Here is a 23,770-nt window from a genome sequence, read left to right on the forward strand (position 1 = left end):
TGCTTCAAGAGAAACAACAAAAGTTGTAGGATTTGAAGAACTCATTAATCATGTGATGGAAGCAAAATCTAAATACCTTTTCATCAAAATTTATTGTTGGTAAAACATCACATTTCAGAAGTTTGTAATTCACATACATAGGAATTTATCAAATCTTATATGCAATTTAGTATGCTTTTAAAATAATAACTGAATTAGAGAATGTGTGTTAACCATTAAATTTTTACATAATACAAATCTATATTTATTTCAAATGAATTCTCCCTTTATACATTCACTTTAATATTAATAAGATACTCATTAAATTTTTAATATCTATAATGTACACTTAAGTTAGTCCTTTCAAATTTCTAAAATAATATTTTAAAATCATGTTTTCTACTTTTTTAAACATTGGGACCCTATAAATGCTAAGCAAACTTGCAAAATATTTTGAAAAATCACTATTAAGAAATGAATATTCATTGAACTTAAACATGGAAACCTAACTCAAAATGTTGCACATTAATCACTGATCATTATTTTTTCAAGACATTTTAAAATAATTTTTCATATGCATTTTGACCTTCAGTAATAAGGTAAGTGAAATATGACTTAAGTTTTTAAGAAATCCCATTACATTAACATGTAAGTTTGGGAAGGTTTAGAGATTTTTTTTAAAAAATCCATATAATGATTTTGGTCCAAGCCCTAACCAAACCCTAGAGAAGAGAACGACTATCTTGGCTCAATAGCTTTTCTGTGGAACTTATTTTTTATTTTATTTATTTATTTATTTTGGAGGTGCTGGGGATTGAACCCATGGCCTTGTGCATGCTAGGCAAGCACTGTACCGACTGAGCTAGATCCCCAGCCCTCTTTGCAACTTTTTTGAAGAATCTCCTAGAACTTTCTAGTCTTTCTAAAAGGCAAGACAATAAGTTTATTAACTACATGTTTAAACATTTTTTTTTAAATACGAAATAACCCCCACACACTTCCTGGAACTGCCATCTTGGTTTTCTTTTATTATGTCTTCCAAGTCTTGACCACATTGCGATGTTAACACTGGTGTGATGACCTCACCCTGTCTCAGCAAGCAACACCACAGAATAAACGCACAGTAAATGTTTGTTGAGCAAATGAGTAAAGCAGAGAGTGAGAGGTTGAGACTTCCAAGTAACTGGTTCCATGTATAATAGTATGGCCCCTCCTCAATCTATCACTTGGCATGTGCATTGTGATTAAAACTATGAACTCTGAAGAATCAAATCTTGGCCCAAATAGCAGTTTGAGCTTGAGCAAGATACTTACCATCTCTAAACCCCAGTTAATTGGCTTATAACTCAAACATACTAACAGTCCTTTTAACCTTGGGTTTTTAATGTGACTGATCACAATAACTAATATTTACTGTTTACTATGGTTGTGATGTGTCTTATCTAAAACTTTATGCTGGGTCAAATAAGACTGTATTTCCAAGCAGAATACTCATTAAAGGCTTATAATCAAGGTGAATATAGACTCTGGTTTTCTTTGCTATTACAGAGGATATATAATTATATCAGATAGGTATATCATAATTTATGCCTCTCTTTAGTTGTTGAATATTTTGGTTGACATATCATCAAACAATTATGTTGATGAGTCATTACTATATTCATCTACTAACACATACTTTGTAAGTTTATTATATATATGACATCTAAAATTTTCTTTCCTTCAAGCTGGTTCCTTAAAATAAATTCCTAGAAGTACTAATATTGGAGCAAAGATTATGGCATTTTGATGATTGTGGCAAAGTGCTGACTAATCACTTTCCTAATGACTAACTAGTTGAATTTCTATATCAGAGTCCGTATCTGTCCTCAAAATTCACAGAAAGAAATAACTAGTAGATGGCATTGGAGATGTATTCTACGTACTGTTCCCTTCTCTAAAGGGATTCATACACCTACTGGGCTGCACAAGTATTTTGAAAATTAAAAGAATGTAGCAAGGTAATTTAGATGAGGACTGGTTTCTTTGAAGCATGGTAATTTTTTCAGCTTAAGTTCCTTACCCTCAGACAGTTAGCAGCTACTTGTTCACATATCAGGAGCATTTCTCTATTTCATCTCTAGTTGCCTACTAGAGATCTTTACCATGTTATTTGGTGCGGTGAAGTCATTTTGATTCTGCTTCAGCCTAACTGAGTAAAGAATGATTTACCTGGAATCCCACGGCTTCTCTTTTGCCATCATAATATTAGATAATTTTATAGAAGCTGAGTGAGCTCACCTTGGGTCAGAAAGCCTGGCTAACATTTGCTACCTACATACACAAGGTATCCAGGCAAACCAGGGGGGACCACGAGACAGGCCTTGTAGCCTGGCTTCCCATGCAACATACACATAGACATGGAGCTTGTTTAGAATGTACAGTTGCCAATTTTTTATTATAGAAAACATGAACACCCTCACTCTCTTTTGCAAAGACAGCCTCTACTGATTATATTGTAAGCAATATTTCTGAAATCCACAGAGGCAAACACTATAATTTCGGGCTATTTAATATATACACAAGAATAATATGCTTAACAACAAGTCATAACTTCCTTTCTTTTCAATTTTATATTGCATTTTGGGATCTAATTTTCCAATATATCATCCAAACTCAGAGTGTTAACACAAAGTAATAAGCCACTTAATGTCCTTTTTTTGTGTGTGATTGTGTAAAATGTACCACAAATTTGTTTGATTAGGAACAACAATGCATTTTTCTGTAAATAATGAATCAAATAAGACAATATAAACAAGCTAAAAACTGGCCTTCCAGTATTATTCTTGCATTTTTATTTCCTTTAATGAGCTGGATGCTTTTTAAATTTTTATTTTACTGCATCAAGTTCAAATTCTCAAACCATCTTTTAATTACAAATATTTTCTAGAAATGTCACTTATAAAGTCACTTATTTTATTGAAAGAATATTAAGTGTGGCTCTCATAGTTTCTAAATTCATGATCAAATCTATGGAGAAATCACAAAACATCTGCTAGATTTCCAATCACCTGGCACATTTAATGTACTTAGCCTCTCACCTTTACCACTCACTCAGAAAACTGTTTTGCAATGAACCATCAGTCTTTCTCAGAAATGCCCAGTTTACTTCACATATTAATTTTGTTCAACTGTTTATTAGAATTGATTTAAGATGATATTATCTCCTGTTACTTGAAATATGTTCTTTTTATATACATAGCTCATTTTGCTATTTGATGAAATAATATTTTCATCAAGGAGAAAATTCCATTATTCTTAATGATTTGGGATGTTATTTTAAATATGCAGCCAAGTAAAAATCAACATAATTTTTCTGTAATTACAATTAAGCTCAATGATTGTACTAGATTCTGGTAAAATACAAAATATGTCTCTATTTGCAAATAGAGATTTGCAGAGAATCTTATTCATTCAGAATTTGTGATAATCTGACCATGGGTTCAAGAGTGCTTTTTAATCCAGGTTTTAGAGCAAATAAATGAGTGTCCATTTGATTATTGTGCTGAAATTATACAACATGACATTTTATTAAGAACAGTTGAAAAGCATTTTAGTTGTTTTGATAATTATGTTGCATGATACAATATTTAAAAACACAGTTTGGCAAATGAATGCCTCTTGAGCCATGATTGCCTAGAAAATACAATATTTTTTTCTTCAAATGAATCCCTTGTATGGGCTCATCTGTAAAAATTGGCCATATAAAGAACTTAATATTAGTTGAATTCTGCTTAAAGATCTTAAATAGGTGGCTGAGTGCCTATTTGACTGGCTTGAAAAAAATACACTAAAAAGTATTTAAGTTGTTCATTTGCCTTTCAAAAAGTCCAATTCCATGTTGAAAGCAGTAAAACTTTTGTTAGTGATAACAGCAGTTAATTTTTGGTAGTTGGTAAACATTATTTAACATAAAATATCTTAAGTGATTTTTAGAGTTATTTTTTACTGAATTGCATGGTATGTGGTGATTTGTATTCATCTTGCATTTTAGATAATCCTGAGCCAATATTAAAGAGGAAATGAAAAAAGAAGTCAATAACATTTTTAGCCTAACCATATGTGAATTCCCCATGTCAGTCTAGCATGGGGAAGTGATTATGAAGTGATGTGATATTTTGAATTTAGGCATATATGGTATCAGTGCAGAAAAAAAAAATTAACCTGGCAGACTTGGCTGCTTATCCTTAGAAAGACCTGCTTGTAAGTTTAACCCTTGGCTGGCATCTAGGAACTAGGCATTCAGAAAACTTCCCTACCCCTCTAACTGGTGAAAGTAGTTCTCCATGCCTGTTACATGCAAGAAAATGGGTTATACTGGACACTTACTTTCCTTCTAAGAGACTGAAATCTTGTTATGTGCCAGGCTGAGATTGCTTGTATGACAAGCTCCCAATAAAAACTCTGTATACCAAATCTCTGACAAGCTTCCCTGGTTGGCCATATTTCATGTATTGATGTTTGAGTCATTTGGGGGTGCTGTAATAGAAATAACAAAGACTGTGTGTCATAAACAATAGAAATTTCTCTTCTCATGGTTCTGGAGACCAGGAAGTCCAAGATCAAGGTACGAACCAATTTGGTTGCTGGTGTGGGCAACTTTGTTTGGTTAGTTGGTGTGGGTAACCTCTTCTTATTTGGTAGACTGGGCTGCCTTCTTGCTGTGTCCTCACGTGGCATCATAGGAAGAGATCCTCTCTGATGTCTCTTCTTATAAGAACATTAATTCTGTTCAGGAGGACCCCACTTTCATGATCTAATTACCTCCAGAGGTCCTGCCTCCTAATTCACATAAAGGATTAGGATTTGCACAGATGAACTCAAGAGGGGCGAGGAGTAGATGTCACAGCTCACTGTTGGAAGAATTGAGTCCATCCTGTGTGATCTCCCTGGGAAGAGGGTTCTGGAAGCTTGCACCTAGTCCCCCCTGGCTTCCTGCCATGCACCTTTACCTTTGCTGACTTTGTCCAGATGAAACATAGTCACAAGTACGGCTGTGTGCCGGATGCTGTGGGTCTTCCCGGCAGATCATCAAACTGAGGGATGTTTGGGGGACTCCCCACACAGTACGTTATCAGTGGTGATTTAAAGAACATTTGAAAGCCATGTGCTATTGGTATTTATGTCATTTGTGGATGATGAGGCTCAGCATTCTAGCACTTCCCAAGAGATGCTGATGGTAGTAATCAAACGTTTTTCTCAGCACGACAAGTAGAATACTTTCTCCAGATATCCTAAGACTGGTTATAGGCTGGCCCCTATCTTTAATTTAAAGATGAGTTCTTTAGTTTAATATTTTAAAAGAAAGTTTCTCTAAATTCCCAATGATTTGCACTGTGCCTAGCTTGATAAATGTTGAAGTTAATTGAAGATGACTCCAATAACTCTTGAATGCTCCGCTCTTCGCCAATTCAGTCCTGTCTGCCTGCAGTATCCCCTCCCCACCTGTTCCTTAGCACTCATTCTCTGAACCATGTAAGCACTATTACACACTTCCAGACATTTACATCTAGTAAGTTTCTTCAGTAGAAACTTAGTAAAGTTTCAAGAAATTTATTCTTCAGGTTTTTATGTATTGCTATGCATAATTAACAGCTCTTAGGAAAACTGATGTATAGATTTAACCACATCTAATAATTATTTTGAGTATTTATTAAATGACAGAATCTGAATCTAAATGAAAATTTATATATTAATAGCATCCTTAAGAAAAATAAAAAGCCAATTATGCATATACCAAATGAACTAACCATGATGATGGAAAATTTTTAAATGTTAAAGAGTATCTTCCCCTTTGGAACCATAATTCTCTTTCTCCACCTTTCATCTGTATCCAATGAGTTGCAAAATGGTTTTTTAACTTCCTTTTGAAGGTGCTTTCATACCAATTCCAGTATCCAGTATACTACTATTGACTGCCATTTAAAGACTTTGGGAAGATTCTACTATTAATGAAATTTTAGGATGCTCTCAGCTGAGGTTCAGAATAACACAAAGCCACAAGTTCATATGGAAATACAAAGTGAAATGGGAAAGCACTGTTGCAAAGTCACCACCAGATAGGTAAAACTCAGGAAGAATTATGCAGATAACTCAGGACACTTTCTTAACCTCTGTTGACTTTCAGTTTGGACGGATTGTGAACAAACTGAAAAATTCTTCCATTTCTGAAGCTCTTGAAGTTATTTTAAGATATGAAGTATTTATAAAAGAAAATCATGTGTGTACTTATTATATCGAAAACATAACTTTTATTCTAGTCTTATGGGATATGTGATTTGAAATGTAGCAATTAGCTAGCAACAAGAATAATAATTTTCTCTAGAAAACTTTTTAGAATAAAATTCTAATATCCAGTAACTTTGAGACCAAGACAAGAACAAGGCCATCTTGAGAAACTATCAAAGATTCTTCTGACTGGGATTTGGGTAGCAGTTCACTTCTAAATTAGCTGTCCACATGCAGGATGTCTCACTACCTTTGGTAGCTCAGAGATCCCATTTTTCAAAGATTATGTTTGTTGTACCAGCCTGATCCTCAAAGCTTGGTTGGAAGACAAACATAGTCCAGAAATGTGTGTTATTGGACTGCAACTACATTAATGTAGAAATTGAAAGTCTTTAGAAACTTATAGCAACTCAGCCTAGCCATGGCATCCAAAAAAGTGATCATTTTTCTAGGTAATTCATCTGTATTATAATTTACAAATGTATTCAACTGTGATGGATTGAAATTTTTTTCTGAATGGCCCTTCACTATATATAATTTAGGAATTTTTTTAAAAAATCAGATTCCTATATCCCAACACAAACAATGGAACCCACATTTTGGGGATGAGGATAAATCCCAGCAACTGCATTTTAACGAGCTGCCCAAGTCATTCTTTTTCATTCTCAAATTTGAACACTACTACTTTAGGAGGAGGGCCAACTGCATGATTAATGTATTTTTCTAAGTATGACATTGTCTTTGGGAGCCAGCAAGTTTAAGAACCAGTGATGCAAAGGTCACAAGTGACACAAAAGTGACTGTAGTCCACATAGATGCAGTTATGTTAGTGGCTCATAGAAACATCCAGGTAACAGATACCTGTGGTTTCTGGGTATGATTCTATTCCCAGTTTATAAGATGCCTTTGTGCAAAAAAATGTCCTTGAAGCCACCTCATGACATTGTGCAGGGAAAATGTAATAAATACAGTCATCCCTAAGTGTCTGTGGGGAATGGGTTCCAGGATCTCCCTTACACCACAGTTGATGGATGCTCAAATACCTACACACAATGACACAGCATTTGCATATGATCTAGGCACATGCTCCTGTATGCTTTTAGTCATCTCTAGAATACTTAAAATACCTAATGAAATGTAAGTGCCAAATAAGTAGTTCTTATACTATATTGTTTAGGGAATAATGGTGAGATTAAAGGCTTGTGCATGTTCAATACAGATGCATGTTTTTCTAGAATATTTTTGGTTGAGTCTGCCAATGTAGAATTCCTCTGAAACACTGAAGGGCTGCCTGTATACAATGATGCTTGTGATAGGAAGAGCACTCCCTTAGTGGTTCCCTGGATGCAGCCAGCACAGTATATGCATGCCCAGGTGAAGGAGAACAGCCAGTCTTGTGGTAAAATATAGTCCCAATTAGAAAGCATCAAAGCTATCCAGCTCCATAAACATGGACCTGGGAACACTCCACTTCCAGAGAGTATGTACATCAGACTAGGGATAAAGGGAGAATTCAATGTCCCTGGGCAGATGAGCTTCCTCATTCACCTTGTCAACTCTTCATAGATGATTTTACACAAGGGAGAAAAAAAATCATAGATTATCATTGCCAAGTAGGAGGGAGAGTTTTGTATGTGTTGGTGCCCATATATCAGGTATCCAGCAAGCACCAATTTCTTGCTCTCAATTGACCCTACCTCAATCACAGTAGCTTGGGGCTGGCCCAACAGAAGATTTGCAGCTGAAAAGTAGGTTTTCTGTGAAATAAGAAAGGAAACTGAGAGTCCTGGGAGGAACCAGAGAGGAAATGATCAGTAACTTAGAAGGTTTTTTAAATTTCTGTTTGTTTTGTGGAACTCAGGGTCTCATGCACGGCACACCAGTGCTTTACCACTGAGCTACATCCCTAGCCCTTTTTTTAGTTTTTATTTTGATACAGGGTCTCACTAAGTGTGTAGGCTGACTCCAAACTTGCAATCTTCCTGCCTTGGCTTCCTGAGTATCTGGGATTACAGGTGGGCACCACCATACCCAACTTCAGGGTTCCATCTTCATATGCCTCAGCACACCATGGGCTACATGTATTCCATTTAATGGAAGTTGTAGCATTGCAGGTGTAAAGAGAACAAGTGCAGAGCAGATGTTTCTTGCCAGTCAGCCACATCAGTCATTACCACTCCCCGCAAAATGGTCTCTTTTACTTAGTTCTTCACTGAGTTCTAATTTTCTTTCCACGTCAGGAATCCTCATCATGATGTCCATGTGCAGAGAAGTACACGTGTACGAATATATCCCATCTGTCCGGCAGACGGAGCTTTGCCACTACCATGAGCTGTACTACGATGCAGCCTGCACCCTGGGAGCCTACCACCCGCTGCTGTACGAGAAACTCCTGGTGCAGCGCCTGAACATGGGCACCCAGGCTGATTTGCATCACAAGGGCAAGGTGGTCCTGCCAGGTTTCCAGGCTGTGCACTGCCCTGCACCCAAACCCATCAATGCACACTCTTAAAAGTGACTCTTGGGAATCAATGTGCAATAAGGTACTACTGTTGTCCTCGAAGTCACAAAAGAATACTTGAAACTAGATTTTAGACAATGTAGTATTGAGTCTTTAAACTGTAATTTAGTGGTGACCCTGAGAATTCTTCTCTTTCTAAAGCCATTGAGTATTTATTACTGCTTTGAATATAGAAATGGAATTTTAAAAAAAAATACTCGAGAAAGATGCAAAAAAAAAGAATATATAAAAAGAAAACAGATGTATAACCATGGGTATGATACCTCCAAAAAAGGCTGGCCTTTTCTTATGCCAGTGGTACCCTTTATCAGGGTGGGTAATGAAATGGTTTCTATCTAGAAATATCCAAATTGAGGTCTAGTACCTAGCGTGTCACTTATATATGTATTCATCCTTAAGTTTCCTGGATTTTATGATGAATGCCTGAAATATCACTCAGATATTTTATCTTGGCAGCAAAAAATCCCCCGTGTATCTGATCAGGTGCACAAGTTTCCAACCTTTGTGTCCCCCATCTCCTCTTTGCATTGTCCACTGAATGCTTTGCACTCGGCGTATCAGGACAATTTCTAAAACCATAAATCATCCATCCTGAGCAGTCCAAGGAAATGCCCAACCCTTGAGAGCACCACAGACAGGCCTTTTGGTTCCCTGCAAGGCTTGGTTTCACTCAGACAGCATCACTGGCAAGTCCACACAGAATCACGAGGCTGTAGAGGCAGGGGGAGGACATTCCTCAGCTTCAGCTTTTCAACCCTGTGCCTCCAGGCCTGCAGGTCCACCCCACAGCTCTTGGATAGCAGGTGACTCATGTGACAATTGGTACAACCTGGCAGGAGAAGCCAGGGGACAGACTTGTTCCTTCAAACTGGACAGGACTGTGGCGCCACCAGCCCGGGCTGTGGGGGACGCATGCCTCTCTCTTTTATACAGATTTCTTGCAGGTTTATATCAGCTGTTGGAAACTTGACAGTGATGTACTCCAAATTTTCACTGATTCTTTGTACTGACAGACATTTAAAAATCCGATCCTTGTTTTCACCAGTATGTTTGATGTCAACAGCATGACAAAGCCATATTATTAAATAAAATTGTGTGAAAGCATGGCTTTTTAACAGCAAGGAAAGAAAATTTTCAGATGGAAATGCAATTAGGGGAAATTTTCACCCCAATGTGGTAGCTATATTCAGGTTTTTAAATCTCAACTTGTGTCACTGATACATGATTATTATTATTCTTATTTTGGTATGAAGATAGTACAATAGAAACATTTTGGAATACCTTAATTAAACATGCTATTATTTCAATATTAAAACGAAAACTATCTCAGTGGTACAGTTAAAACTTGTTGGCAATGACAGAAGCTTAATTAAATACTATTTCCCTTGCAGAGTCCGTGAATGTCAGGAGAGTTTAGTGGAAAAGGTGTTTTTTTTTTGTTGTTGTTTCAGGATTGGTTTGTTCCAGAATGCTCTCGGGACTGCTTTCTTGAGCAAGAGTGGTTTACAGACACTGACAGCTTCTATTTAGTTATTCTACTCAGCAGAAAGCAAGTTGGATAACAGACATCCCCTGTGGCTTATTGCAGTATCAAAGTGGGAGTAATTGAAAACTTTGAGTCCTGACAATATCTAATAAAAGTCCATTTTGAGAGCCCTGTTACTAGCCTATGAGAAGGGATAGATGGTTCTTCCATGTGCTGACTTACATCTCAGTAGACATGGTCCTGCCGTGTTTCTAATTTCCCAGAAGATCTCAGGCTCATCCCCATTTATGTGTGTAACAGCTTCTTTAACTCTAGAACGCAGCGAGAAAGTTATAATGTGGGACAAGTATTTCCTCCTGGAATCCTTGGATTTTCTAAGTCTTCCAAGTTTTTCCATGTTAAATGCCCACAACTATTAAAGTTCTTTTCATAGAGCTCTAATGGATTCACTTATGGGCATCCATATTATCCAGGACACCCTATCTTGGGTGACATGAGATTATAGCTAGAGAATAATGTATTGGAATCAACATGAATGTTTGTGTCCAAAAGCCCCAGAAAACACTTTAAAGATTTTTAAATAGCATTCTGTTATAGCATGTGTACTTTTAAAAGGGCACTTTCATGAAGGTTACAAGAAAGACTGGAGAGCATAAAGGAAACTTAATTAAAATTTTTGAATTTATTATGGCCCTAAAGACTCTGGGGATCAGAGTCTGTTAAACATTCAGAAAATGTGATACACATATTAATATAGTGTTGGCTGGGCATTCCTCTATTTAAAAGTTTATATTGTTTAAATTCCCAAAAATGTTACACAGCAATAGTTAATGAAGGCTGCTTTTAGTAGTAGCTAAATGGGCCCTAAGTGGCAGTATTTTGCCAGATATTTATTAAATTTACATACCATACTTAGGAACTCCCATAAACAGAGTCACAGCCTTTCTGTGGAGTGGTTACAGTAAATGGAACTCCACCTCTGTCAGAAATCTGTCCCTTTTAGGAAGGAAAGCTGGTTAAATCTTCATGGTGCAATCTGAAGCCATCAGGGGGTTCTTTATCTACACTCAGGACTAAGATGTCACATTTCTTTGCATTTCAAGACAGCGTCACTCTATCTCTTATTGTCACTATTGTAAAGAAACAAATGTTGACCAAGAATGACAATTCAAACACATCTAGGTTCCCCATATTTTTTTCTCCAGTTGATCACGTGAGGCAGGAGGATAGTGTGTAACAAGTGTGTCATTCTCAATCCTGGATTGTTCCCATGGAATACCAATGATGGGCCTTGTCCCTGACTTCCCCTCTACATTCTTACAGGGCTGCTTCTATGGAGAACTTTGTGCTCAGGACCAAGAGATGATCGATTAAAAGTTGCATGTAAGCCTCAGGGCTGTGCTTTACCAGGCAATTCAGAGGTTTTGACACATCTTTGCATCATTGTGTCTTTCCTGGTCTTCCTGGACACAGAGATCAAAAAAATAGCACTTCCATGTGTCTCATCTGCTTGGTCCCTCAGCCACTTTATCAGTCCTGGACTCTCCGGTAGTCTTCTGTCATTATAGCCATAACATGTGGGCAAAAGCAACACTAAGATAATCCTTAACTTTTTCAAAATTGGGGAAACCAAGGAACTGGATAACTCTAAGATGAGTTTATGAGCCAGTTCATTCTGCTGGAACAGGTTATATCTTATGTTCTTGATGGACCCTTCTGACAGTAAGGAACACTGTGTCTACTGAATTAATTAGGTGCTGTTTGGGTGCATAAGGTGGGATCAGTCTTAGATGAGTAACAACATTTCATATGCACCAATGACACAAGCAAATTTCTCCAGGTTTTCTTATAAATCAACACACAGTGCATATGGTCAGGTTACTTGATCTCCTCTGTTTGGCTGTGGGAAAGACAGAGAAAGGGCCTGGAGTGGGACTTGGGGAATTATCAACAGGTGCATGATTGAATATATAGGACCCTAGTCTCAGATTGTGTTCTGTCATGTTACCTGTTTGGATTTCTGACTTTTTGATGATTTAGGTCTCTAACCCTGTGGTTACACACCCAATCAAGGCAGCTCCATTTAGAAATCAATTGCTTAGTTAAAATGTGCCTGAGTTTAAACTTGTTTTTTATACTCTGGATATTTCCATTGTGAAATTATTCTGCATGTTTCTGTCGGGCATTATTTAAACACTTGGTAAATGAATGGTCTTTTTCTGACAAAAAATGGAAGTTCTGATTCTTGTTTTATTAAATGAATAAAGGATTTTAGTGAGAAAAAAATAATCTGACATATTCTCTACAAGTTTAGGCTAATGAAATTTGAAGAATTACAGACACTGATATAGTTCTTATCTTAGTAGAAAAGTGTGCATGTAGATATAGTTATATAATTGTATATATACATATCTACACACATGGTTGGTTTTATAGTCTTTTTCATTAATCTTTATGACGAACCCTTTACAGTAAATCTTATTTTAATTATGAAAACACCAATTTTTTAAGAGAAGGAAGCAAATGTTTTATGTCCTTCTGTTAAAAAATAATTACTCCTCTACCTACCCACCCAGACATACACACTCACATTCTGCACATTTTGACAATATTAAAAGAATAACAGAAATATTTCAAAGGCATAATGATGGTAGAACCACTACCTTAATACAGAATTCTAGTCACAAGCCTGATTTAATTCTGAACTTTGAAGAGTTTACCTGCAATAGCTCATGGCTTTTACAAGATTAGGGGAAGAAACATTTATTGGTTCCAAGGAAAATAGTCTTCTATAGCTAAGTTTCAAACAAATAAAATGCATTGGTAATGTTAAAATCTAACATTCATAACACACATCCCATTTTGTTCTAGATAAAATGCTTATAAAATCCTTCCAGTGGAAACCAGTGAACTTTTTTAACAGGTTTGGGAATTTTTTTGTATGATGATTTTTAAAAACTAAATGTGTACTCTTCAAACTAATTAAGGCCTGAGGTTTTCCAGGAGTTGCATTTTAAAAAAAAAAAGTGTTTGTACACATTTTAACACTTTGATATTTTCTATTTTGGTTTTGTATATTTTTATGTATACACAGTGTACAGACTTTTTCTTGTAAATAAAACACACTTTTCATTTGTCTAGAAGTTTCTCTGTTTTTATTTGTAGAAGTCACACATGGAAATGACTAAGTGGCATAATAATGAGCCATTCCTAGAGGAGCAAAAAAAGTCACCCAAAGCTGAAATCTAATTAGAAGACTGGATGGCAAAAGAAGTAACAGCCCATGACTTCCAACTATAAATATTAGCACAGCCTGACCCGGAGCCAGAGGTGGTGGAGAGTTCTTCCAGGGTTTAATTGACACATGCAGGAAAATGAAGTGGTAAAATCAAGTGGGAAAGACAGATTTTCAGCAAACCCATCCTGATGTTACCTTAGTCACCTAGCTTTTTGATGAACTTATTGCACTTATTAATTTATTACTCTTCCCCATTGTGTCAGTAATTTAAGTTGAAGAAAACATAAACAAGTTATTAGAGAAAAGATCAAAGACAGTCGAGACACCTTCAACCCACCAAGATGTCAAATTAGCCTGGGTATTTTCCTACTTGCCACAGACAGGGAAAATCGGTTAATTGGATTTCTGGAAGGAGATCCTCAGTCATTTGTACTTTTTTTAGATAGACTGTGTAGGAATCCTCATCCGGGAAGGCTTCAGGTTCAGATGTGAACAGCTGGGGAATCCGGAAGAGACTGGTCGTCAGGGATGGTTGTACTGAATCCCAGAGGACTCCCGCCACCCCGCAGGATGACAGCTTCCTTCTAGGTAAATGTGGGGCAGGCTGGCCATGCTGTGAAGAGTCAAAGGACGCTGGTCTATGCCCAGTGGGCACGCAGGATGAGCAGAGCTGGGCACACGGAGGGGCACACACGGAAGACTGTCCCTGGAGATCTGAATACTGAACTCTGGGAGGATTAAGGGTAAAGAAAAGAAATCACGTTAGATAGGTAGTGCTCACAGCAGTAAAGGAGGAAGCAGAGATTTCCTCCACTTAGACAATGTTTCAACTTAGAGTATTTTAACTCTGTGTGCTGAAACTATCCACATTCCCCCAAAGCATAATTCAAATTTTGTATTTGGAACTCTTCCAGGGCTAGCACTCTGCATTCACATCCTCTTTCTCTCAACGCTGGGCAGTGGCATCTCCCCGTTAGTACCCACCCCCTACCCTGATGGGAAACTGCCCTACAGTGCGTTGTGTGCTAAACTAGGATGTGAGAAAGTTAGATGGATTCAGTGCATCTGCACCTTAGGAAGAGAATTAGTGGGGGTGAAGACCTGGGCAGGGAAAGGAAGTCCAAAGGGAGAAGCAATGAAAATAAATGCCACCGCGTGTCTGATGTCATTTACATGTTAAAGTCATTAATTCAGAAATAAAAATACTCCAGCATCCAGTGACCAATGCCTGTAATCCCAGCAGCTCTGGACACTGAAACAGGAGGATCAAGAGTTCAAAGCCAGCGGGCTGGGGTTGTGGCTCAGTGGTAGAGAGCTTACCTAGCATGTGTGAGGCCCTGGGTTTGATCCTCAGTGCTACATAAAAATAAATAAAGGTTTTGTTGTTGTTGTTGTTGTTTGCTGAGAGCCATAGCCAAGTAGGAATGACGCGTGGCAATTTCCTTGTCAGCCTACCCCATGTTGCTTAGAGGGAGGACTCTCCATTGTGGAAATGGGCTTGCCTTGGACCCAGGTCATTTGCAGTGACATTGCATGAATGTTTGAGAAAGGTGACCCTGCTCAAGGACCAGGGTGGATCCGGGTTTAGGGAGGATCCTGCTGGATTAGGGCGGTTCCAGGTTTAAGGTGGACCCTGCTGGGAATAGGGCGTATCCTGCTGCCTCAGGTGCCCGCCCGCTCCTTGAGTTCCCGTTGAGTTCTCGCGGGATTCAGAGAGTATTTGGGATGCAGAGTGCCGGTGGATTTCCCCAGAACGTGCATGTAGAGTGCCGGTGACAGTTCGAGAATAAAGAATTGCTGTTTGAATCTACAAGGCTGTGAGTGGCTCGTGATTTTGTGCCCAGCCAGACTGTGGCAGTTGTTGTTGTTGTTTTTAAGAGTTCAAGCCAGAGTCAGCAAAAGTGAGATACTAAGCAGCTCAGTGAGACTTTGTCTCTAAATAAAATACAAAATAGGGCTGGGGATGTGGCTCAGTGGTCAAGTGTCCCTGAGTTCAATACCTGGTACCAAAAAATAAAAAATAAAATAACTACTCCAGAAACTAAAGTCACACCCAGTTTATCCAGCCAAATGACACCAGTGCAATGTCAGGTCAATCTGTAAGGGTCAGGCGAAGCGTCGGAGAAAGAGACCACCAAGTGACCACTCATGCAATTGGCAGAAGGGGATTTATTGAACCAGCATGCTGGGGCTCAGTGCCCACTCAAGAAGGGAAAGCAGCCCAGAGCCCCGAGCAGGGGCTGAGCACTGCTTAAGTACACTTTTTGGGGAGGGCGGAGGGCTTTGTATACATCAGAACAAATCATCATGAGGCGCGGGAAAATTGAACAACAACTCCTAAACATGATTAGTTCATTCATTGGCGGGAACAGGTCAGGCTGGAGTGATAGGTCATTCCTAAGGAGAGTACACATTTAAACTGATTGGTTTAGGCCCTGCAAGGCCTACGTGCGACCACACAGAGCCCTTCAGTTATTAAACAACCAATAGTCAGGGGAAATATTTACTGGGCGGTTCCAAGCATTGTCTTAACAGCTACAGAAATTTCAGGTTTTGCAGGTAACATAGGAACCTAACAATACCTAATCCTTTACATTTTAACTCAGACCTTGCAGCTTAGAAACTTTACAATACCCGGTCTTTTACCCTTTAACTTTTACGCTTTAACTTCAATTTCTTTTACCCTTACAAATCCAGGTGCACAGGATGTGAAGGGAGTGAGCAGGGATTGGCAAACCCCCGCCCAGGAACTAACTTTGTAAATAAAGTTTTATTGGAACACAGACCTGCTCATTCACCTCCACTGCTGAGACTGCTTCCATGATGCAAAGTCAGAGTTGAACAGTCAGGACTGGGATCATGTCATCTCCCAAGCCTAAAATATTGATTAGCTGACCCTTCACACAAAATGTTTGTTGACCCCTGTCATGAATCCAGTGTGTGGAGAACCACGTGGACTAGCCCATGGCAGATGTTGTGCATGTGCTTCTCATAAAATCACTTTAGAAGGTAGACGTTCTATTAGCTCCCAGAAAGTTGGGGTCAGAGAGGTTAAGTCAACAGCCTGTCTTCTCACAGGCAGGAAATGACAGAGTCAGGCTTGCAGTCCTAGTCTGACTTCAAAACCCATGTTCAGAGCCATGGTGTTAGTTTTTTAAAGCGGCCCCTCTCTGATCTTCTGCCCTAATACTAAAAAATCCCACACCCCAACAAACTCCAAGCACCCAGATTTTGGAGGCTAATTATATAGTTATATATTGCACCACCGTGACATTTTAATCAAGGCACTGTATAACTAGGTGCGCAATAGGCTGTACTATCTAGGTTTGCTCAAGCGTACTCTATGATCACACAAAGAAGAAATCAGGCCTAGGCTTGTGGCTCAGCTGTAGAGAGCTCATCTAGCATGTGCAAAGCACTGGGTTTGAGCCTCAGCACCACATAAAAATAAATAAATAAAATAAAGGTATTGTGTCCAATATGACATATGTATATATATATATGAAGAAATAATACAACAATGCATTTCTTGATCCATATCTTTGTCATTAAGCCACACATAACTGGTGTTTTGACTATTATGAGAAATTATGCTTTGAAATTTGTTGAACAGCTGACTTTTCCAAAGGCTTTTTCCAGTACTCAAATCCCCAGAGCTCTGAAATATATCAAGCACTACTTGTGCCAGTCAAGTATGATTTTTATTTTGTTCTAAGAAGCCAGCCTCTCTGTCAGCCCAGTGACAGAGCACCTCTGAGGTGGCCAACAGAAAGTAACCCTGAGGGTCGGCATCCCATGGACTCCACTCCCAGGCACTGTCCTCACTAAATTGTATCATGCTGGAGAAGCAAGTGGTACTTAACCTGAAGAAAGAGGTACCAGCTGAGAAACTGACCAAAAAATTCAAGGTGAAGGAAAACATCAATGCCTTTGGGAAATACGACGTGTTCTTCGGTCAGTGCTGACTTGCCTAAAAGCATCCCAAGGGTAGAGGAAAAAAGAGAAATAAAACAGCAACATTCCCTTTGGTTGTTCTAAAAGCAGTGCTGATGGGAGGAGATTGGAGAGGTTGATTAGAGAGGAATTGCTTTTATTCCCATCTGCAAAACCAATTTGAAAGAGCCCTGGAAAACCTACAGGAAAACATCCAGAGACTTTGGCGGCCAATACTGTGGTCTAGCAGCTAAAGTGCCAACATCCATAGGGATTCACAAGCTTCTCCAGGAATATTGTACAAGCTGTGGAATTCTGTGAGAGAAATATAACAATCACAAGATGCTTTTCTGTTCAACAAATTTCAAGAAAAATGGTGATTACTTTTGTTAGAGATCATTATTTCCTCACACTGTTCCTGTTGATGATCTTGCTTATATGCAGTTCCTGACATAGTATACAATGGACAAGCCAGAGGGGCGAACTGCCCAGAGAAGAAAAGCAAAAGCCTGGTAAGGTTAAGCATGGAGTCAGGCATGCTAGGGGAGAGAGAGAGAATGCTCAGCTTCAATTTGATCATTATATACTATATGCATGTATTGAAGTATCATACACTGTTCCATAAAAACATACAACTATTATGTGTTAATTGAAAAATCAAGAGAGAAACTTAAAAAAAAAAAACAGGACTGGAGATGTACTGATGTACTTCAGTGGTAGATTGCTTGCCTAGCATTTTTAACACCCTGGGTTTGATCCCCAATAATAAATAAATAAATAGCCATGTTCATCTTATTCCATCCAGTCTAAGACATCATTAAGTATAAAATGCACCACTCATTTGCATCCCACCACAAAGAAAAGTGTTATGATTAAACAACATGAGTCTTCCATCCCAGATGTGCACAGTGAAACACAATTGCTTTGAGCCACACGTGGATATTGAACATTTGAACTATGCCTATCCCTGAATTGAGGTGTGAAGAGTGAAATACACACTGGAGTTCAAAACTTTGGAAAGGTGAATGTAATCTATCTCAATAGTTTTTTTTCAAATTAATTACCTTTCAAACTGATATTTTACATATATTTGTTTAAATAAAAATGTTAAGTTAAATTTCAAATTTCCTTTGTCCTGTTTTAACATGCTCACTAGAAGACTTAAAATTGCATCAATGGAACAAAATAGAGAAACTGGAAGTTAACCCACGTATCTACAGTCACCTGATCTTCAACAAAGGTACTAAGAACATACATGGGGGAAAGGACAGTTTCCTAAGTAAATGGTGATGGGAAAATTGGATATCCACATGCAGAAGAATAAAACTAGAACCCTGATTTTCATTATATGTGAAAGTCAACTGAAAATAGATTAAAAACTTAAGTGTAAGAAATGAAACTACTAGAAGAAAACAGAGGAAATGCTTCAGGACACTGGAATGATTGCAATGATTTTTTTAAATATCCCAAAATTACAGGAAATAAAAGCAAAAATAGATAGGGTTATATTAAACTAAAAATCTTCTGCACAACAGAAGAAGCAACAGAGTCAAGAAACAACCTATGATATGGGAGAAAATGTCTGTAAAGGGTACATATGTCAAGGGTTAGATATTCAGAATATATAAGTCACTCAAAGGATTCAATACCAAAATAAATGAATAATCTGACTTTTAAAATGGGCAATAGAACTAAAAAAGACATTTCTCAAAAGAAACTATACAAATGGACAAAATGTATATGAAAAAAATGTTCAGTGTCACCAACCATCAGAGAAATACAAATCGAAATCACAATAAGTGTAACCTTACTCTAGTAGGAATGGCTATTATCAAAAGGACAAAGAGGGGCTGGGGTTGTGGCTCAGCGGTACAGTGCTCACCTAGCACAGGCAAGGTGCTGGGTTCTATCCTCAGCACCAAATAAAAATAAATAAATAAAATAAAGATATTATGTCCAAACTACAACTAGGAAAAAATATTTTTTTTTAAAAAAAAGGGACAAAGATAACAAGTGCTGATAAGGGTGTGGGTGGTGGGGGAAACACCTTACACACTGTTGACAGTAATGCAGATTAATGCAGCCATTACAGTTCCTCAAAGAATTAAAAATAGGCCTAACATGTATAGAATCCAGCAACTCCATTACATATAATTGATTATATACCCAAAGGAATTCAAACAGGTGTGTTGAAGAAACACCCGCACTCACACGTATATTGAAGCACTGTTCACATCAGCCAGAGAATGGAAACAACATAAATGCCTATCAATAAATTAACAGATAAGGAAAATGTGGTACATATACACAATAGAAAACTATGCAGCCATACAAAGGGCAAAATCCTATCATTTGCAACAACTTGGCTGGAACTAGAAGACTTTATGTTAAGTGAAATAAGTCAGGCACAGAAAGACAAATACCACATGATCTCACTCATATGTGGAATCTAAAAACGTTAATTCGTTAATTTCATGAAAATTGAATGATATGATGATTGCCAGAAGCTAGGGAGAGCAGCAGCAGAGAGAGATGGGAAAGGTTGGTCAATGGGTACTAAGCTGTAGTTGGAGAAATGAATTCTTTTGCACAGACGTCATGATAAAATACTGTTATCTTAAAAAAAAAAAAAAAAGCCAGGAGAAAGTATTGGTGAATATCCGCATCACAAAGACAAAATAAGTGCTTAATAAAGTAGATATGTGTACCTTGATTTTAATAGATTTTTTATTACATATCACCCTGGGATTTACAGAAAAGCACATTGTAGGGGAAACTCATCATTTAGAGTATTCTCAAAACATTCATATTCATATTCTTTCTCTTCTGAGTTGCTTTTAGAAGGAGTCATTAACTTCTATGATTTTCCACCCCCAAATTGTCTCCTGCACCATCAGAAACAAAAGCAATGCACACTTTTGAAGTGTGCTTACTGTTGTCTCCAGGATTTTCTTCCAAGCTACTAATATGTTCTGCAATTCTAATGTCCACAAGTAGGCAATAAAAATTCTAATGCTGATAAGAAAAGAGTGACTGTAAGATGCATTTCAATTTCAGAAATATTTACATGTGAGGGGGGAAAAATGAAGCTTGGTGTTGATGAAAAACAGTATTTCTGATCTAGTGTGAAGTTGTTCCCATTTTTCCCCCAGAGTTGTTTTTATATTATGGACTGCAGAAGCACTTCTGGTATGGCAGAATACGGCCTTCTAAACACACACACACACACATCAAAACAGAAAAAAATGCCAACAAGAATGTTTGAAACTAAGAATTTCAGACCCTTGGAGATTTAACTAAGGGCTTTAAACAATCCAATTAAAAAAAAAAAGTGGTTCTCCATTAAAATAGGCCACTCTGTTCAATTTTAATTTGCCCTATTCTCATGCCTTTCTCCCCAACTCCCTGAGAATCTTATATGTTAAAAGCTTCACCACTCTGATAGCCATGAAAAACAGAAGGCTGGCACTGGAGGGGTCAGAACAGCTTTGAAGTCTCCTGAAATCCTTGGAGATCTGTTTTACAGCTCACTAAAAGATTCTGTTCTGTTATTGGAGTTATTTTATCTGACTCAGCTTATTTGAGGCCAACAGCTTTATATCCAAGGTGTTTGTTGAAAACAATCAGTAGCAAATATTTATCATCAGCTGTTTAACATAATGATACTCCTTGGTATCAAGGAGGCTGACCAAAAGAAATTGTAAGAAAAACAATTTAGTCTTAGTAGGCTTTGAAAAGTTCTGATATATTCCTGTGAATCTGAAGGCCATGAGTATGCACATGTCCAGGGAAGTGTGATTTCACATCTGATTGACTTGATACCAGACACATTCCTACACACAGATACCCACTCCTCATCAGTTATACCCCGCTCCATGGAAGAAAAAGAATGAATCAAAAGAAATCCCAGATTTTTGACCCTCCAAAGAGAACTGCATCTTAATCCCTAACTCCATACACAAAAATTAAATCAAAACAGATTATAGAACCAAATGTGACCATTAAAGCAATAAAATCCTTGGAATAAAACAAAAGCAAATCTTCATGATTTTGGATTGGGCAATGTTTTTTAGATATGACACTTGAGCCCAAGTAACAAGAAAAAAATAGACAAACTGAACATCATCAAAATTAAAAATTTCTGTGCTTCAAAGGACACCACCAAAGAAGTGAAAAGATAAGCCACAGAATGGGAAGAAACATTGGCAAATCACATATCTGATACAGATAAAAAAAAAAAAACTCCTAAAACTCAACAATAAATAGTCAAGAATCCCAAGTAGATGTTTCTACAAAGAAGATATAAAATGGACATAATGTACATGAAAAGATTCTCAACATCATCATGCATTATGGAAATGTCAATCAAAATCACAATGAGATGCCCCCTTACATCCTCTAACATGGCAGAATCAGAAAACAGATGTAAGAAGTGTTGATGTGGAGAAACTGGAACCCTCATATATTGCTTGTGGGTATTTTTTTAAGTGTATCTGCTTAGGAAAATAGTTTTGCTGTCCCTCTAAAATTTAGAGATCCAGTTACCATATGACTCAACCATTCCATCCTAGATATATATACTTGTGGTAGGCAGAATGACAGCCCTCCAAAGATAACTTCATCTTAGTCCCTAAGAACTTTGAATGTGCTATGTTAGATGGCAAAAGGAAATTAAGACTGTGGATTGAATCAGCAGACCATGAAGTAGTGATATTATCCTGTCCTGGGTTGTGTGGGTGGGCTGCACAACAGAACCACAACGGTCTTTTTTTTTTTTTATCGTTTATTGATTTTATTTTTTTTAAATACATGACAGCAGTGGAATGCATTACAATTCTTATTACACATACAGAGCACAATTTTTCATATTTCTGTATATAAAGGATATTCACACCAATTGATGCCTTTATACATGTACTTTGTTGTTGTTTTTTAGCAATATAATTCTTTTTTTTTTAATTTTTATTGTTGGCTGTTCAAAACATTACATAGTTCTTGATATATCATATTTCACACTTTGATTCAAGTGGGTTATGAACTCCCATTTTTACCGCATATACAGATTGCAGAATCACATCAGTTACACATCCATTGATTTACATATTGCCATACTAGTGTCTGTTGTATTCTGCTGCCTTTCCTATCCTCTACTATCCCCCCTCCCCTCCCCTCCCCTCCCCTCTTCTCTCTCTACCCCATCTACTGTAATTCATTTCTCCCCCTTGTATTTTTTTCCCTTTCCCCTCACTTCCTCTTGTATGTAATTTTGTATAACCCTGAGGGTCTCCTTCCATTTCCATGCAATTTCCCTTCTCTCTCCCTTCCCTCCCACCTCTCATCCCTGTTTAATGTTAATCTTCTTCTCATGCTCTTCCTCCCTACTCTGTTCTTAGTTACTCTCCTTATATCAAAGAAGACATTTGGCATTTGTTTTTTAGGGATTGGCTAGCTTCACTTAGCATAATCTGCTATAATGCCATCCATTTCCCTGCAAATTCTATGATTTTGTCATTTTTAAATGCAGAGTAATACTCCATTGTGTATAAATGCCATATTTTTTTTTTATCCATTCGTCTATTGAAGGGCATCTAAGTTGGTTCCACAGTCTTGCTATTGTGAATTGTGCTGCTATGAACATCGATGTAGCAGTGTCCCTGTAGCATGCACTTTTTAGGTCTTTAGGGAATAGACCGAGAAGGGGAATAGCTGGGTCAAATGGTGGTTCCATTCCCAGCTTTCCAAGAAATCTCCATACTGCTTTCCAAATTGGCTGCACCAATTTGCAGTCCCACCAGCAATGTACAAGTGTACCCTTTTCCCCACATCCTCGCCAGCACTTGTTGTTGTTTGACTTCATAATGGCTGCCAATCTTACTGGAGTGAGATGGTATCTTAGGGTGGTTTTGATTTGCATTTCTCTGACTGCTAGAGATGGTGAGCATTTTTTCATGTACTTGTTGATTGACTGTATGTCCTCCTCTGAGAAGTGTCTGTTCAGGTCCTTGGCCCATTTGTTGATTGGGTTGTTCTCTTATTGTCTAATTTTTTGAGTTCTTTGTATACTCTGGATATTAGGGCTCTATCTGAAGTGTGAGGAGTAAAGATTTGTTCCCAGGATGTAGGCTCCCTATTTACCTCTCTTATTGTTTCTTTTGCTGAGAAAAAACTTTTTAGTTTGAGTATGTCCCATTTGTTGATTCTAATTATTAACTTTTGTGCTATGGGTGTCCTATTGAGGAATTTGGAGCCCGACCCCACAGTATGTAGATCATAGCCAACTTTTTCTTCTATCAGACGCCGTGTCTCTGATTTGATATCAAGCTCCTTGATCCATTTTGAGTTAACT

General features: G+C 37.8%; 1 protein-coding gene across 5 annotated transcripts in view; it reads left to right on the top strand.

Moving 5' to 3' along the window:
- St6gal2 (ST6 beta-galactoside alpha-2,6-sialyltransferase 2) overlaps positions 1-15,304 on the top strand; it is a 75,934-nt gene extending 60,630 nt beyond the window's left edge. For all 5 annotated transcript variants that reach the window (XM_046420266.2, XM_046420265.2, XM_046420263.2 and 2 more), the window contains exon 6: positions 8,487-15,304. In XM_046420266.2, coding sequence (XP_046276222.1) covers positions 8,487-8,758 — 272 coding nt within the window. In that variant the 3' untranslated portion in view covers positions 8,759-15,304. The remainder of the gene's footprint in view (positions 1-8,486) is intronic.
- The last annotated feature ends 8,466 nt before the right edge of the window (positions 15,305-23,770 follow it).

This window comes from Marmota monax, unplaced genomic scaffold (genome assembly GCF_021218885.2).
Source record: "Marmota monax isolate L192 unplaced genomic scaffold, Marmota_monax_Labrador192_F-V1.1 WCK01_AAM20220418_F8-fsc00204, whole genome shotgun sequence".
NCBI classification, from domain to species: Eukaryota; Metazoa; Chordata; class Mammalia; order Rodentia; family Sciuridae; genus Marmota; species Marmota monax.